General features: G+C 43.0%; 2 protein-coding genes across 7 annotated transcripts in view; both read right to left on the reverse strand.

The window, feature by feature from the left end:
- The window catches only part of hsp90ab1 (heat shock protein 90, alpha (cytosolic), class B member 1), a 62,421-nt gene extending 48,205 nt beyond the window's left edge, over window positions 1–14,216 (reverse strand). Inside the window, exon 1 of the mRNA XM_084030151.1 lies at window positions 14,213–14,216. The gene's annotated coding sequence lies outside the window, so the exon portion shown is untranslated. The remainder of the gene's footprint in view (window positions 1–14,212) is intronic.
- gphnb (gephyrin b) overlaps window positions 430–17,452 on the reverse strand; it is a 74,042-nt gene continuing 57,019 nt past the window's right edge. For 3 of the 6 annotated variants that reach the window (XM_084030148.1, XM_084030147.1, XM_084030146.1), the window contains 14 exons: window positions 14,618–14,660; window positions 12,986–13,123; window positions 10,363–10,455; window positions 8,460–8,515; window positions 7,785–7,904; window positions 7,516–7,574; window positions 6,978–7,131; window positions 5,477–5,598; window positions 3,705–3,792; window positions 3,299–3,372; window positions 3,091–3,155; window positions 2,871–2,974; window positions 1,699–1,795; window positions 430–1,462 (listed from right to left, as the gene is read on the reverse strand). In XM_084030148.1, the coding sequence (XP_083886274.1) occupies window positions 1,329–1,462; window positions 1,699–1,795; window positions 2,871–2,974; window positions 3,091–3,155; window positions 3,299–3,372; window positions 3,705–3,792; window positions 5,477–5,598; window positions 6,978–7,131; window positions 7,516–7,574; window positions 7,785–7,904; window positions 8,460–8,515; window positions 10,363–10,455; window positions 12,986–13,123; window positions 14,618–14,660 (1,347 nt within the window). In that variant the 3' untranslated portion in view covers window positions 430–1,328. Of the gene's footprint in view, window positions 1,463–1,698; window positions 1,796–2,870; window positions 2,975–3,087; window positions 3,156–3,298; window positions 3,373–3,704; window positions 3,793–5,476; window positions 5,599–6,977; window positions 7,132–7,515; window positions 7,575–7,784; window positions 7,905–8,459; window positions 8,516–10,362; window positions 10,456–12,985; window positions 13,124–14,617; window positions 14,661–17,218; window positions 17,276–17,452 lie in introns of all 6 variants that reach the window. The other 3 variants (XM_084030145.1, XM_084030144.1, XM_084030149.1) reach the window with 2 other exon arrangements.

Genomic DNA, 17,452 nt, shown 5'->3' on the forward strand with positions numbered 1-17,452 from the left:
ACATTTGGAAATTATATCCACATGGTCCAACAATGGCTGGTAAGGAAGACAATACCATCACTCAGTCATTCATAATACATGCACTTCTGTAACCTTCAGGCTACCACCACCAAACTTTTAGTACCAAAGAAGAAAATCACTATTCTTTTTCTTTAGATATATTTTATTTAAAAAAGGAAACCCAACAATAACTTTTTTTTTTACATAATGATCAAGGATTTTTATTATCTTAGTCTCTTTCATCAGTTTCATATCATTACAGAAAATGTTATAGTACAGCGTTGTTCAATGTCTCCTCATTGCTTAATAATTTCCTTAGGAGTGCTGGTCACATATATCTGTACAATATGGTTCTTGTTTTTCTGTACATTTTTTGTGAAGTTGATTAAAAAGGCTGTCAGCACTTAAAGAAGCTGTTTCTTTTCTTTCTTTTTATATTTTTTTATTCTTAAATAGTTGATCAAATAAAAGATTATTTTTCCCAGGTTAAGCTCGCCCCTGGGTGGGTTTGGGGCAGAGTTTTACACCCGGTCACCGTGAATATAAGGAAGCTTCAGGGACTGGGCAGACTGGGGTGTGCCCCCCCACCCTCCCCATCCCAACATCACCTCTTCCCTGCCCAGGCATTTGGCACTGCGCACATAAACAAGACTCACAAGATAAACAACAAGCAAAGCTCTTTGTGAAGCCATTATGATGCATACTAATGAGAGAAAAACAGAAGTGTCACCTTGATGGGCGCTCAAAAGAGGAAGTGGTCTTGATGTGCCCCCTCTTCCTTTTAGCTGAGCACCATGGGAAATCTGGAGTCTTCCTCAATGTTTTCTTCATTTTCAAAAAACTGATTTTTTTTTCCACTAAAGATGAGAAAATAATAATTTTCTTTTTTTGTCCTGGCAGGCACCTACAGCTGTCTATTAAAATGCTACTGCTATAGATAAGGTCTAGCATTGAACACACAAAGCAATTGCAATGAAAGGAACGAAGTTGCCTTAATATAATAATGATAATAAGAAGAATAATGATAATAATAATAAGAATAATCATAATAATATATTACAGAATAAATCTCTTTTTATAATTAGATTTTTTCATTAAAAGTTATATTTTCTTTGTTTGAAATACTATAATCTTTTTAAATTAATTTTTTCATATGTATCTAGATTGTGACCAAGATGTTGACTATACCTCAACGTTATCCAAATCAATAAAAACTAGCTGTGCCGTTGCATATTACAGAATAGTCAATGATATGTGGACATGCACCGTGAACGACCCATTCCGACCCTCGCTATATGACGCCGACGCTCCGTCCCTCTGTGATGACATCATAGCCGTCCGATGACCATGACGTCGACCACCTCGCCCTTGTGCAGCTCCACGTATTGCTCTGTTTTCGGAGGTAGCATCAGGAGCCCGTTGGCACTGCGCATGCTCATCAGCCTGCTGCTCACCTGGTTTCCTGCAGCAAAGACGGGACAAAATACCTTAAATCAGAATCCAACCAGTTTAGGAAATATTTGTATTTGAGTGTGTTCATCCCATTATAATGAAGTTAATAAAATGGTCACATATTCTACTACTTTTTGTAGGTTTACCCATCAGATATCTTAATTTGCATCGTCAGACTGGATAATATTAAAAGACTATAAAGGCCGAGTGCTCTTGTCAGTGCATGTGTGATTCTGATTCCAGTACCTGTGCTCTGTGCCCACGGCAGAGGCTCCTGGTGATGCCATGTCAGGATGCAGCGGTGGTATTCTGGGCGAGGGTCCAACTTCACATCACAAGACAACTAAGGAAAGGAAAAACATACAACAGACATTATAAGGATCTATGTCAACAAGTCATCTTCATCTCCACGGGTGTTTGTCATGTTTCCTTGCATCCACCTTGGAAATAGGCGAAGCTGTGCCTGAGATCCCTACCAAGCTTTTGCTTCAGTAACACTTCATGTTTGTTTAGCATTTGCAAAAGGCTTCATTTCCTGCCAATTAGGGAATTTAGGGAAGTCCTGAATATCAAACTGTTATTCCAGCACATGAAAGCAGCACAGAGGTTACAGCTAAAAAAAAAAAACAGATCTGGACCATCACCAAAATATAATTATCTTGGGTAAAAGGCTAACTGCCATCCTAAATTCTGTTGAATACATTTGTACAACATTACATATTTTCTGATAGGCAAACACCGAGCAGTGGAAATTCTTTCAACTTTATTGGCAAAGGTTTTTTCCAGATTACTACCTGACCTGAGTCTGATGCCATCTGCTGAGAGAAATGATCTGGCTACATCTGTGCTTCCAGGCCATCAGTCCCTCCACTAAGTGGCAGTAATGCATTCAAGTTGAGTTCTAACTGCTTTATAACGGCACATGATGTAGCATAGCACCGATGATGGCAGGGGACCAGACCTCTTGCTGCTGATGCTAGTTGAGGACACAAGCTGCGGCTGTTGATATTATCATAATTTTTCTTGCTTTACAGTTATGCGAAAATAATGACCGGGGGAGCAGGCCTTTGGGTCAGCGTGGGCCACGATTCTGCCAAGTCAAAGCAAAACATAGTGTTCATACATATCAAACGGATGATGAAAAAAGTATTAAATGTGAGTTAAGATGCAATGGACTGCAACAAAATACACCCTTGAAATTTGGTTTAATTGCATTATTTGTATGTTTATGTGTTGTTGTTTTTTTTGCATCTTTATTCAAATAACCTCTGCGACCTCAGGGGAGACCTTGTGTCTTGTCATTAAAGAGGAAAAAACCCACTTCTTGTGAACCACCAGTGCTTCAACAGATGATGAACTTTGATTGTGTGTGTCTTGGCCAGAGAGTCAGGTTTCCCTGGTTTCCCCGTGCATCCTACCCTCGCTTTGATGATGGTGGGCCTAGGGTCCAAAATGCCCTGCATCTTCCTCAAGGCAGGGATGACAAAAAGATTACAGGTGACAACAGCGGACACAGGGTTTCCTAGGACGGACGGACGGACAGACAGGAGAGGACAGCGACGGGGAGAGAAATATATGAGTAACACCTCTTCAGAAGCAGCGGAGTGAATCACTCTTTCTCTCAACTTCACACACTACCTGGGAGGGCAAAGATTAGTTTGCGAGCACCGTCCATGTCCAAGGTGGCAAATGTTGTTGGGAGACTAAAAGGGAAAAACAACATTATATTATACATACAGGTTTCATGCAACACTGCAGTAAGTATACATGTTATATTTAATCTGCAAAACTCAATTAAAATGTTCTGCTAAGCAACTGTGCGAATAGAGTTGATTAAATTTCTTACCCTGGTTTCATGAAAACTCGACCAAAATGGATCTGAGCATGAAGATCAATATCTAGCACCTGCTTAAGATAGTCCTAAAAAATGACATTCAAATTACAAACATTTATCAAACACAAAAGAGGAATACATTGAGCAATTCAAAAACAATGCCATTGGGAATCAGGTCTTCACGAAATACATGTTTTTAAATACTTTTGCATTCGTGTGAATACTGGAGATGAACAGAATTAGCTAGATTACACAATAAAAACATTTAAATAAATAAAAGTATGAGAGCTTTGGTGTTTTTTTTATTTATCAGTATTTACTCTCAAAGTAAGGCCGTCAGTCCCCCCTACCACCACAAGGTGTCAGTGAAAGACAATGCTACGATTGAATGTGTGCACTTTTTGTTCTGCCATCATACCTTCTCTCCCATGGACACTCCTCCTGAGGTGATGATGACATCAGCTCGGCTGATGCCTTCATTCAGAGCGTTGAGAAGGTCATCGGGGCTGTTGAGTGCACACACACACACACACACACACACACACACACACACACACACACACACACACACACACACACACACACACACACACACGTTAACCACCAACTCACGGGAGAGGAATTAATGGAGGAAGTATAGTAAGATGAAGAACATTATTGTTATCTCCACTGGGAGATTATGCATTCGGTCGTGTGTGTGTGTGCATCTCTGTGTCTGTCCATGGCAATCTCGCATAATGTTGCACCCATCAGCCTAATATCTTTGACTGCTACTACTACTCTAAACTACTACTCCGGTAAGGTCAGCAACTGATCAAACACTGCTTCAGTTTGGACTCTTCAATCAAATATTACAGCAGTGATTGTTTAAAAACAGGGCTGGAGGCTAATGGTGTCTCGTCGTCCGGGGAACAATAATGTGATCACTATTGCTAAATGACTAACTCAACCAAGTGCTGACTACAACGAAGCGTGTCCTCTCATGTCAGCAGGAGGACAGCTAGTTGTTAGCAGCCGCTGGGCAGCGTCATCATATTTTTTTTATTAAGCTAATTTAATGGTCTGCCACTGTAGAACGAGAGCTGCTCAGCTGCTACTCAGAGGGCAGCGAGATACAGCACATTTTCTATCTAACTCAGTGAATAAAGGGCTTATTTTGACCATTACAGTGTTGATGAATGTTGGAACAGCTGGAAGAGTTTTTTATTTGAATGAAGCACTAACCAAATGACAACCTGAATAGAGTGCTGACTACAACGTAGTGTGTCTTTTGATGTAGGTAGAAGGAGAGATAGTTAGCTGTTAGCAGTGGGTTGGAGTTAACGCAACTAAACATACTGCTAACAGAGTTTACAGCTGACAGAACTAAACACACTGCTAACAGAGCTTACAGCTAACAGAACTAAACACACTGCGAACAAAACTAAACACACTGCTAACAGAGCTTACAGCTAACAGAACTAAACACACTGCTAACAGAGCTTACAGCTAACAGAACTAAACACACTGCTAACAGAGCTTACAGCTAACAGAACTTAACACACTGCTAACAGAGCTTACAGCTAACAGAACTTAACACACTGCTAACAGAGCTTACAGCTAACAAAACTAAACACACTGCTAACAGAGCTTACAGCTAACAGAACTAAACACACTGCTAACAGAGCTTACAGCTAACAGAACTAAACACACTGCTAACAGAGCTCAAAGCTAACAGAACTTAACACACTGCTAACAGAGCTTACAGCTAACAGAACTTAACACACTGCTAACAGAGCTTATAGCTAACTGAACTAAATACTCTGCTAACAGAGCTTACAGCTAACTGAACTAAACACACTGCTAACAGAGCTTATAGCTAACTGAACTAAATAATCTGCTAACAGAGCTTACAGCTAACTGAACTAAATACTCTGCTAACAGAGCTACCATAGCAGGGCCGACAGTTTCTGTTCAGAGTTGAAGAAATACAGTACGCTGCCGTTGAGCTGCACAGAGAGCTGTAACAATATATTTATCTGTGTGAAAGTGAAAACGTGTCTGATATGCTTTCTGTCTAAACAGGGGACTTGTACTCATTCAATCAAACATTACAGCATTGGTCGGACACACCTTGAGATCTGCACTCCACTGTGTGTGTTTTTCTAGTACAGGAGGAGTGACAAGTATAGTATAAACATGAAGGCATACTTGTCTCCCACGATGCCCAGATTGATGGTGGGGTAGCCGTGCTCCTGGATGGTGGCCAGGAGGGTGGAGCGATTGCTGTCCCTGATCTTCCCAGGATGGAGGTCGTCTTCTGGGTTCAGCAGCTACCAAGACACGGAGAGATATTAAACATTACGAACATTACATTTGATAGTGCTTTTTTAAGTTGGCATGAGTAAAAACCAGATCAGCTTTCAACGTTATTCAGAAAATATTCTTAGCATCTTTTTTTGTGGCAGCTCGTCTGGTGGGTGCAGAAATAATTATTCAGCTAGACAGGGAGGTTTTTGGCAAACAACCTCTGATTACTATCATGTCATTACTATATTTAGCCTGCTCTTGGTACCAGTTGGGTTGGTTGTGATAACGTGACGATACAGTGATTGTTAGAAATTCGTCTCAGTTTAAAAATACACAACATTTTACGCTGAGTGAGTGAGGTAAAAAAGACATATTTTGACATTCAATTAATTCATCAAGTCATTTATCAAGCAAAAAACGGCATGATTAATTGAAAAAAAAAAGATCAATAAATTATAAATATGGAATGAATAATGAAAAAATAATCGTTATTTGCAGCCCCACTTTCAGACAAAACTAAGACCAGCTTGCTAATAAATGATTTGCTTGTTGATACATGACTAACTGCAATACGGTGTAACGTGTATTACATCTTCTGTTTGCCTTCATACATTTTTACCTCCCTTTACCTTTTATAATAAAACTACAATCCTAGACTTTCTGTTTCTGAGGGAAACGTCAACAAGCACTGCTAATTACTACATTTAAGGCAAGCAACAACACAAATGAACATGCGTCTAATTCAGCAGGTTCACAGTGAGTTTACGGGCAGACATACTGCTTACTTTTAACTATTCTAGTGTTTCTCCCTCTGCAGCTTTAGTACAGAGAACGTTCTCAAACTCTAGATGGTCAAATTAACACTGCTGCTGGAAGAGCGTGTAAATATGAGAAGACAAATCCTCTATGTCATCAGACTTGCTGAATATACCACTTCCTAGGTTTGGAATGTGGCCATGGGGGAGGTGATGCACGGCTGATTTTACACAATTCAGACATATCTGCACAGCACCGAGAACAAGGTTGAAATTTAAACTGCGTATCGGTCACACAGAAAATGCACAAACATGATCCCAGTGTGTATAAAATGAACCACCTGGTCACAGATGAACACATTCTTCACAACCGAAAGCACGCATGAAACGGCTGAGTGCGCATTCAGCTCTGAACGTTGTTCTGGTGTCCGCAGTCAAAGCAAACAATGTTGATTGTGCATAAATATGAGCGAGGTATGCTGTCAGAGAAGATGTCACGTTTTTGTTACCTTTAGCAGCTGAGGCCGAACCTTTTTGGCAAATACAGACACAGTGTGGGTTTGAGTGCACGAGTAGTATATAAGTTCCCAAGACAACCTTTTGATGAAAACATGCAAGTTTTTTTCTTGTTTTGCTTAACTCCTTACCTCATTTCCTGTGGACATCACGGCCACCACAGGGAATTTCTGGACCTCCACCTCTGTAACTCCCACAGTGGCCAGGAGACCAATCTCAGAAGGACCCATGTGGGTGCCCTTTGCAAGCACACACTCCCCACGCTTAATGTCATGACCGATGGGCCTAGGGCATGACAGCAAAGACGATGGTGCAGAGGAAAAGACAGAAGAGAGGAAGGGAAGAACGCTGAAAAATTGCACCGTGCATTTAAAAAGTGTAAACACCCTCCTGTCTAAAGTGCAGCGTTAGAATAGAAACCAAACAATGGCCAAATGTAGCATAAAATAACATTCTGGCAGAGACATTCAGTGCATTTTACTGCAGACAGGATCATACTCAGGATCGTAAGTATCAACTGTGCTTTCAATAATCCTTTCAATCTTACCAGTTTTCATTTGAAACAGCCTATTCACTTTCATCAGTTTGATTATGAGATATACAGTAAAACTAAACGGTGCTTCAGTATTTCTATCTGGTTAATAGCAACCAAGAAACTTAGACACTAACCTGATGTCCTGCCCCGGGCGAGCCTGTACTAGGATTCGTACCTCCAGCTCCTCTGTGCCCTGAAAGACAAACCAGCCGTCAGATCTATCAAATAGGACATTTTTCCATGGACAACCCTAGACCACAATGCATCATGTATTCTCCTCAATTCTGAGCTAAACATGCTCTCAGGGACGTTTAAAATGACCAGCTGCTCGCTGTAGACTCTATGTAACATCTGCATGAAGGTAAATGGGAGTCAAAAGTGTTTCATTAGAAGTCAGACTCACGTCTTCAGACTCGCGGAGCAGCTCAGTGTCTTCCACCTGGACGACAGCGTCAGCCCCGCATGGAATGGGGGCACCCGTCGTCACCCTCATCACCTGGCCAGGCATCACTGTGTGGGTGGGCTGCACGGACACGCAGACAGAGTTTATCCTGTTACTTTAGTTATATACTTTGTTCTATCAAAATAAAATATATATTTTAATTTTTTAGGGTTAATTTCACCCTAGGGTCTCAAGTAAAATACAGTGAAATGATAGGTTGCGTGCGACGTAAGTAACTCACAGTGACTCTTTCACAGACAGATTTGAACAGTGATTGAATTAATTAATTAGTGAAAACAAAATAAAAATATAAAGGCATGTATAGAGTACGTGTTTGCATGTGAGCTTATTTTGCCCGAGATGAGAGGTTGAGAAAGTCTCTGTAGCTGAGTCTTGTCTCAGAGGTCTAATCTGTTTCACAGTCTGGCAGCACTTTGACTCTCTAGTCCTGCTTTGAGGCTTTTCATCACCTGCTCGGGGAACACACCGGCGAGCAATTACAGCTGGTCAAGGCGTGAGGTGAAGGACAAAAGTGAAGTACTCTATTTTCAAACACAGGTTTTGTGGGTGTTTGCATGTGTGTGTGTGTGTCTTTTTTGTGCTCTGTGTGTCTAAAGTGTCAACGTGGGCGCGGACCTGCTCTCCAGCTTGGGACTCTCCAATGATGAAGCGGTCGCCCGGGCCGTCAGCCGCTAAAATAAAAGAAAGATTTAATAGCGTTACACATGTGTGCAGCTGAAAACGTGCGTGTAGGAGTGTGTCATTTAGTGGAGTCATTTTAATTCAGTGGGCTACAGAATGAACAAACAGGAAGAGAAGGAGAGACATTTGATGTTCTTTGATTCAACGTCTGAAACGCAGACATACAAAGTAGTTTCGGTGCCGGAAGGCCTCGCAGATTTAAGTACGCACTCAAACCATCTCCTTCTGCACTGTTTTCAACATCGTGCCCTCCACCCTGAGGTTTGCAGAGACCATCCCGCTCAGTATTGCTACAGCCACATAACAGACTTTGGCCAATGGGAAAACAAATAATCCCCCCTTTATTGTTCTGCTCTTCTTCAGACCAAACACACAGGACCAAGAATTCAAACTTTGCAAAATGACCTTGGTGAGAGAAAACTTTGTGAGTTTAATTTCATGATTAAACATGTAATCTTAACGAAAGTAATAAATGCTGAAAAAGGATAAAACACCACTGGATGCCAACAAACATCTATTGTTGAGTTGAAAACAGGAGCGTTTGCCTCCTAGTTTTTCAAAAATGAACCTGTGGAAATGTGAGACACCTAACCAAGATAAGTCATTCAGCTTTTTGGGGTTTTCTAACCTCAAAGCAAAAGGTGGATATTGCTGGTTGGTAAAGGAGCAAAAATATGCACTGGTTCTGGAGAAAGCAATAGGTTATCGGTTCCTTCCATGCCCCCAGTCTCGGCACTAAAATCTCTTCAAACCTGCACACGTAAGCTTCGGCAGACGCCAGCCCTCAGGACAGACACACGAAATCTAGCGAGACCGGGGTGTTCTGCTCCGCCTACCAGAGCCAACAGCAGATGTCACATCTAAGAACCCTGCTCTCCAGGTCAACAGGGCCCACAGCGCTTTCCAGGACGCTCAGCCACTGACTCCTTTACCAAAACAAGTCAACTCAACTTTGGGTGGATTTCACCCAAAAACTGCTCTAAGGAGTTAGTGCAGCCGTAGGCCCGAAACTCATCCCTCGGAGAGAAGGTAAACCCCGTATCTCCCGCCACTCGTCTCCGCCTGGCAGCTATCGAGGACAGCCCCAAAACCTCAATCTCCCCTCAGTCCACCTTGGCAGAAGAAGCAGCTCCTGAGGCACTTCTCCACTGCCCCAGTGTCTGGTTCTTCTCAAACTAGGTCAATATTACAGGAAGAAAGACACACTAGCCTGGTTAGTTCTTCAGCTTGATCTATGTTCTGCAACTTCCAGGAGAAATGGTAAACTAGGTTGAGTTGCACCAGCAATTCATATCACGTTTGTGTGTAATCTCCTTCGTATGTCTAATACATCAGCCTACGATAAGTTATTTGCACCATAAAGGTTGTAATTTCATGTATATATTGTATTATTTTAATGAAATGTTTGTATCACCATCAAACAGCACTTTGATCAAGAATTAAGTACTCATCTCATTATGTGTTGGAACCTATTTTTATTTTGTTTTGTGTAAGTCTCCACTTACTCGAGGCTAAATTTGAACTAACAAACAACTGGATCAACTGTGTTTTTTTTAAATACAATCAGAAGTCGTAAAAAGGCCCAGTATTAGTTTAAACATCGTCTTTTCTATTCGGGTTTGAGGTTTAAGTCATTTGACCTAATGAGCAGAACGTGACAATTCTTTAATAACATGTTCTTGAAGCCTGAATATTAGATTGAATATTCAAACAGTTGCATCTTATCTACATTATATCAGCAAAACCGACTAGAATGTCAAAACATTTTCTTTAAATTGATCCGAGACGGATGGGACGACTATATTTCAATTCACCTGCCATAATGTACGGTACTTACCTCTCACAGCGTAACCATCCTTGACAGAGGCAGGGAAAGGTGGCAGGTTGTCTTTGGCATAAACGTCCTGAGCCAGGACTCGACCCATCCCATCTGTGGGAGAAGAGGAAGAACATGGGTATGAGGAGAGGAGGAGAAGAAGCTGGGCGAAGGCTGGTGGAGGGAGAGAGTGACAGCTGGAGAGAGAAAGAGAGACAGAGGCAGAGAGGGTGAGGGAGATGAAGATACAGAGAGGCATATGTGCCAGGAGGTGTGTGTCTCTGTGTGTGTGTTTTAAAGAGCGACAGAGCACATCAGGATCTCTCTGCATGACTCACCACCTGACCAGCGCACGCACACACACACACACACACACACACACACACACACACACACACACACACACACACACTCCTTTTCTATTTCAGCTTTACGACTTCACACACAACAAGTGGAGGCTTGCCATTGTCGCTATCTACATTTCTTTACCAGCCAGACAACTTAAAAACACTCAGGAAACATTTGTGTGGGAAGAACAGGGACTCTGCACACAGACAATAGCTCAGAGAGAGTGAGGGAAGGAGGGAAAGACTGAAACAGACAGAGGCAGAGTGGGTGGAGGAGAAAAAAAAATCCTGGCACTAAAAATACCGTAAGCTGCTGTGTGCTGTGTGGCTATATATAGCATTTGCCAGAGCTTTTATGCTATGATTATGTGGGTGTTAATATGAAGATCTAAGCACTGATATCAGTGAGATGGGGGGAAATATATGCACGTACACCCACACACATGCATGCACACATGAGCTGACAGCAGTCGGGACGAGCTGCTGTAAGTAACGCGCCTGCCGGACGCGTCCGATCTTTCTTTTTTAAGTCGACGCCGTCTCATCTGAGATGTTCTGGTGTATTTACACGACCGCTGCTCCTTTCCGAGATCACATTGTAAAAGCTGTGACTAAAAAAAGAACAGAGGTGATGTCTTGTTGCTGGAGGTGAAATAAGCGTTTGATCGGATGCTTTTGCGAGACGTCACTTCCAGTAGGCCCCGGATTTTAAACGGTTACATAATGGTAATTCAAATCATGGGTCATCGTGATGTCACTCTTCCAAATAATCCGCTACCAGAAACAACCTGAAATTTTTTGAAGACAGCAAAAGAGTGAACATAAACATATGCATGCCTGTGCACCCGCATACATACGCTAAACACACAGAACCAGTGCTTTTATTTTCATTGCACAAAGTACAATGCAAGTAGGAATCCATAATGGTGTATAAAAATATATATCAAACATTTATGTAAATAAGGAAGATTTAACGCATATATTATAAATACAAAATAGGCATTTGCTGTGCCCGATAAAAACAGTAAGACATTGCATTTCTGTATATTGCACATTTGCTGAGTGGTATTGGCTCTATCTGGCTAATAATAAGTCATAAATAAATATGGGAAAAAGTATGTACCAAGGAATAAACTGCAGTGCATTTGAATGCAAATATTTTAACCAACAAAACTTAAAATACAACAGTAACCAAAGTGACATATGCTGATTAATGTATGTAGCACACCATTATGATTACAAATAAATAAGAGATAGATCCCTAAAATTCCACATTCATGACATTAATAAATACAGCATGTACATCCATCAATGCACTACGGCACGGTGCACGCTAACAAGGCCACATGCAGGCACCTCCGCATCCAGCAGGGGGAGCCGCTCCAGCTGTCTTTCTAAATATTTAATCTCCCATATCCCAACTTCCTCCCCTCCTTACCCCACTGTCCTCCCCCCAGCTGTGATCATGCAAACCCCGCAATTCCCTCCCCTCTCCAAGAACATGAAACATCACTTTACACCTGGGAAAAGAAAGAATGTTCCTTCTCCCATCATTGATTTAGACGTCATGTGCTCCGCGGGGGTGTTATCGCCCCCCGATCCTCGCTTCCCTGTCTTCAGAGATGAATTAAAGAGAGTGTGTTTTCCCCTCTGGCCCTCAGCCCCCCCCACACACACACAACTAGGTTAGGGATGCTCAACTAACTTACCGTGTGTTTGCTTGTCTGTGTATGTGTGTCCATAAAACTACAAACATGCATTAAATCGTATTTTATCAAGGTTGAGGTGTGTAACTTAATTTATTGTTGTATTTAATTTAATTATCTGCTAATTTAAATATTTGTATGTCTGTTCTGTGTGTGGCGGCTGTGGCCCCGGCTCAAGGTTTCTCCACATAAAAACACGTGTTGGATTTGAAATAGTGTCTTCTGTCTTAAGGAGCAGGAAATGACATGTGGATCTTTAGGAGCGGTTCGTTTGTTTTGTGCCCTCGCAGCCGAGCACATTCGATTGTCTGTGTGAGTGACACTGCGGCGTGCAGACGCAGACCGCCGAGTCAGCGAGGTGTCCAATCATGGACACCAGAGCGTTTAAATGCTGTCATGTGAACTTAGCGAACGCGTGCAACTACATCGATCTGAAAGGTGTGACACCTCAACATCCCAGCATGCCGAGTGGCTGATGTCAGCAGATGCAGTGGGGAGGGGGAATTGGAGCTGTGAAGCGACAATATTTAGCACGTTTAAGTGGACGCGATGACGATTTGCTAGATCTGCAGGGTTTCCTGTTCTCCTCACCTCTGTAGTTGATGATCTCAGTGCCCAGGACGGCGGTCATCTCCAGCACAGTGATGAAGGCCTTGTCCATGGAGGTGAGGGGGAAGGGGGACATGCGGTGCCTCCGGGCCACCTTGGTGATGTCCACTGCACTGTGACCTGGTAAATGATTGTCACAAAATCAAACCGTATCACAAAAGAACAAAATATGGATGAAATGAAATTGCTTTTGGAACCGATTTGACCAGGATCACATCCAAATGAGGATGTATTGGAATTTGTTGTTACCAACCTCACAAAATTGAAAAAATATCTGCAGTGAGTTGATGCCACATTTTGATCTTTATTATTTAAAATGTAAATGTAAACCTTGGACACTTATGAATCTTAATATCCAAGAAAAATCTGAATTTTTGCAAATACTGGCAGTGTTTTCCCATTTTTGTTATTATGGAATTGAATTGCAGTCAGATGTTTGCAAAAACTAGTGAACATTATTATGGACACTAGATTTAGGAACACTGACACGTGAAATTCGGATAGTGAGAGTAAATATATAGTGCGTTTGGTAGAGATCAGGGAGTGATTTCAGTCATAGCTCAAGACCCAAGCTTTGAAATGTAAGCCAAGCTCAGCCTGAATCAGAAAATCTGTAGACCGTTCACCATTTTTTTTTTTAGCATTTTTAATTCTTTATTTAGACAGTTTGAAAGTTGAGAGGAGATAGAGGGGGAGAGAGAGAACTCTGCTGGGACATGATCCCGAAACAGGGGAGGCATATATGAGGCTCCAAAGGCAGGAAACTGAACCACCCGACTATCTCTGGGGACAAAAACTATACTTTGAGAATTTCTTTTTGGCTCAACGGGCACAGAAAAACCTAAAAAAAAAAATCTACAGAGAAATTCAAACTGATCTGAGCACACTGGGTGTAGCTGTAGCAGTAAAGGTCGAACTCATGATAATGCACATGCAAATCATACAAATATAATACATGGAACCTAAACTGGTACCACATCACTGTCACCAAGATAACTGGATTAATTAGATTTCTCACTGCATGTGTTCAATAACAAACATAAACACTGTGAGGAGGGATTGGACAGAAATAGTGCCGTGTTTGCCAAAGCTGTGGAACCCAGCAGCTGGATGATAGAGGTGCTCGATAGCAGCCGTGTTGCTCTAATAATAGTCCTCTAATAATTCCAAAAGGTAAAAGGAACAAAGCAAGGTGTAACTAATATGTAATCTGCTCTCTCTCTCTCTCTCTCCTCTCTGTATCTCCCTCTGCCTCGCTCTCCCTCTGCCTCTCTGGCTCACAGCGAAGAATAGGCGCTGTGCTTTGATTTCCCTTGACCCAATTTCTCTCCTTTAAACATACACTTACGCTTCCACAGCATATTCTGATGCTTAACATGAGGCTTAACAACCTCTGGCAAAACATCATGCACACACACACACACACACACACACACACACACACACACACACACACACACACACACACACACACAAAGGCCAAACGCATACACACTGTCACATCACATGCACATTTAAGATCTATCTATGCACGTCGGAGAGCACACTCGGCGACGCGCAGACACGGCACACAGGAAACAGAGAGCCCTTTTGAATTGGAAACTCAGTACTCACTTGATCTTAAGATATTTTCTTTGCTGCTGCATCGTGACTGCACCTAAAGATGGAGAGGGGCGATTGGGAGAAAGACGAAGGGCAAAAGGAGGCAGAGACAGAGAGAGAGAGAGAGAGCAGAGTGGTAATTTGAGATAAACCGGGCTGCTCTTTTGACATGCTTGAGATGAGAAGCTGTTTATACAACAGTCAGAAGCATTCGGCGAGAGCTGTGTCACACTACACTGTGCACTTTGTCCCGCTGCCGGGGAGATGGCTGCATCTCCTTTTATTACCACTATCGTCACGTGCTGTGCGCTACATCGTCACATCACAGGTGATTTATATCCACACTGAGAAATGCACTGACATGTCACATCACGTCTAGATCTAGAAAGCGCTAAAACGGAATATGTGGACAAAGGCAACGACATACAGAGTGACATATATTGTACCACAAGGTCATAACAGATGTATTGACTGTGCTACGGTGTGAACATCAAATGTAGTGGAGATGTAGTGTCGGGTTTTGGATAGCGGCTGTAAAGATGCGGTGCAGGACGGTAAAGGATTTTTTTTTTTTTTTCCCCCTCTGGAGGCCGCTGATGCTGACATGATAGAAAGCCGCACTAGCGCTTTACTGCCTGTAATCTACATGGCAAAGGTAGGGGGGGAAGAGAGCAGAGTGGGTTAAAGCTGGGCTGAGCTTCCCAGAAGCATCTTGAGACTACAGCTGACTCGTCGTTAATGGCGACGGAATGGAGGACAAATTAAAAGTGGTGCCAGTGTTGTTTGTGCAACACAAATGTGGAGGCGATTAGTAGTCGCCACATTTCCCATAAATCCTGCTCTCCACTCAAGGAGAGGATACTGGTACTCGCCATCTCTACACATGTTGGAAATAATTTAATTAACACAGATTTTAAATTTGACTGGGTCTACTCAAAACCTGCTTCACGTTAGTATGTAGAGTGGCATTGGGACACAGCAGAGAGCTAACCCAAGTTTCTAATCTAGAATCTAATCAATTTGCGCATAATTCAAAGTGCAATGCATATAAATAATGAAAGTGAAAAAAAAGAGGCTATAGAATAGGTGATAACTGCCAAGTAGAACTGGGACCAGGACATGCCAGGAGGCCCTTTTTTCATCTCACCGCTGCCATTAGAAGCTGCCACCTCCCGCTGTTTGTTAACGGTATTTATAGAAAAACTAACATAGCACCGGTGCATTGATGCTACAGAGGCGACACAGAACTTGTAAACAACAACAACTCCTCATAAAGAAGATGTTGATAGGAGCGTGCATTTGGGAAGCTCAGCCTTAGGGAAGGGCTAAATAAGGGAAGGAGAATCACAAGTTGCAAGTTGTCAGGCTCAAGGATTGGCATAGCATTAAAGTATTCCTTTATACGAGTGCTGTACACCAATATGCATAAATAGAACTTTAATCCAGACAAACGTTTTACAGTCTGATGTTTAAGCTTGAGTGTCTTTTTGGCCAATTGTTGGTCTTGATTTTTCTACCTGTATTCGGATTAGTTGACCGGCGGAACTAATCGCCTGTTTGTCTGTCAGTGACGTCCTGTCTGTCTCACGTCTTTCACTCTGTCTGGCAGTTTTTCCTTGTTGCAACTGCTGCATCTCAACAACACACATACGTTGGGTGTGGGCAGTGTGTGGTGTATGGAGAACCACAACACCCATGGTGAAGGTGAAGGTCTCTCTACCCCACCCACCCGCCCCCACCCGCCCCGTTCTCCCTCCTCCCCTCCCTCGCCGCCATCGTGACTAGGACTACTACTGTGACACCACTAGGCACCAACACAGCCGAGGTGAGTGGTTGAACGATGGGAGGCGGGGCAAGGTGGGTGGGATGGTGGAGGAGGAGGGATGGAGAGCCAGAGAGAGAGGAGAAACAAAAAGAAAAATAGAAAAAAACAAGTAGGTAGACAGAGGGTGGAAAGATGAGGATCAGCATGACGTGGTCCCACAGCCCAGAAAGAAAAGAAACGAAAAAAAAAAAAAAAACAGGAAGCACGGACTTAAACAGACTTCACTAAACTACGGAGCCGAGACACAGCAGAAAGGAGGGAAAACAGGAGGAAAAGAACAAAAACAATAAAGACCACTCGAGCGGCCTGATGACATCTACTTAACGGACATCCAGCACACCAGACATAGCTACTGAAAGCAGAGCATGTTAACCGGAGAGACAGAAACAAGAGACAGACAGACAGACGGGCGGACAGATGGAGGAAGAGAGAGAGACAGACAGACAGAGAAAGTGGACAACAGGAGACAGAAAATTTGTGCGTGGGAGACGGAGAGAGGAAGACTCCTGACAGACCGGACAGAGAAGGAGTGAGACAGAGTGACGAGAGTGAGCGACAGATTGAGGACCAGAAAAGAGACCAGCGGCAAAAGACAGATAGAGAGACACACAGAGAAAGAGAGCGAGAGCCAAAGAGATAGCGAGGCAAGCGAGGAGGGAAAGGGGTAGGGTGGGTGGGATTGGGGGGGAGGGGGGGACACAGAGCGGGGCGTTTGTTTTGCGCGCTCCTCGGAGGAGGGTGAGGGAAAGGCAAGGAGGGGGTAAGGGGGGGGGGGGCGGGATAGTTACTCGAGAGCTGAAGGTCCTCCTGCGATCATCTTTAAGCCCCTCCAACCTACACTGGAGCTAGTGGAGATAAAGCATCGAATCACAGGCATCAGTGCATCTGTCCCGGCAACCACAACACTACAGACAGACAGACAGACAGACAGACAGACAAGACAGACAGACAGACAGACAGACAGACAGGCATCCACTACTACAAGCAACCCTAGCAGGAGAAGGGAGCAGCAAAGAGGAGGA

Source organism: Eutrigla gurnardus (genome assembly GCF_963514095.1).
Source record: "Eutrigla gurnardus genome assembly, chromosome: 16".
NCBI classification, from domain to species: domain Eukaryota; kingdom Metazoa; phylum Chordata; class Actinopteri; order Perciformes; family Triglidae; genus Eutrigla; species Eutrigla gurnardus.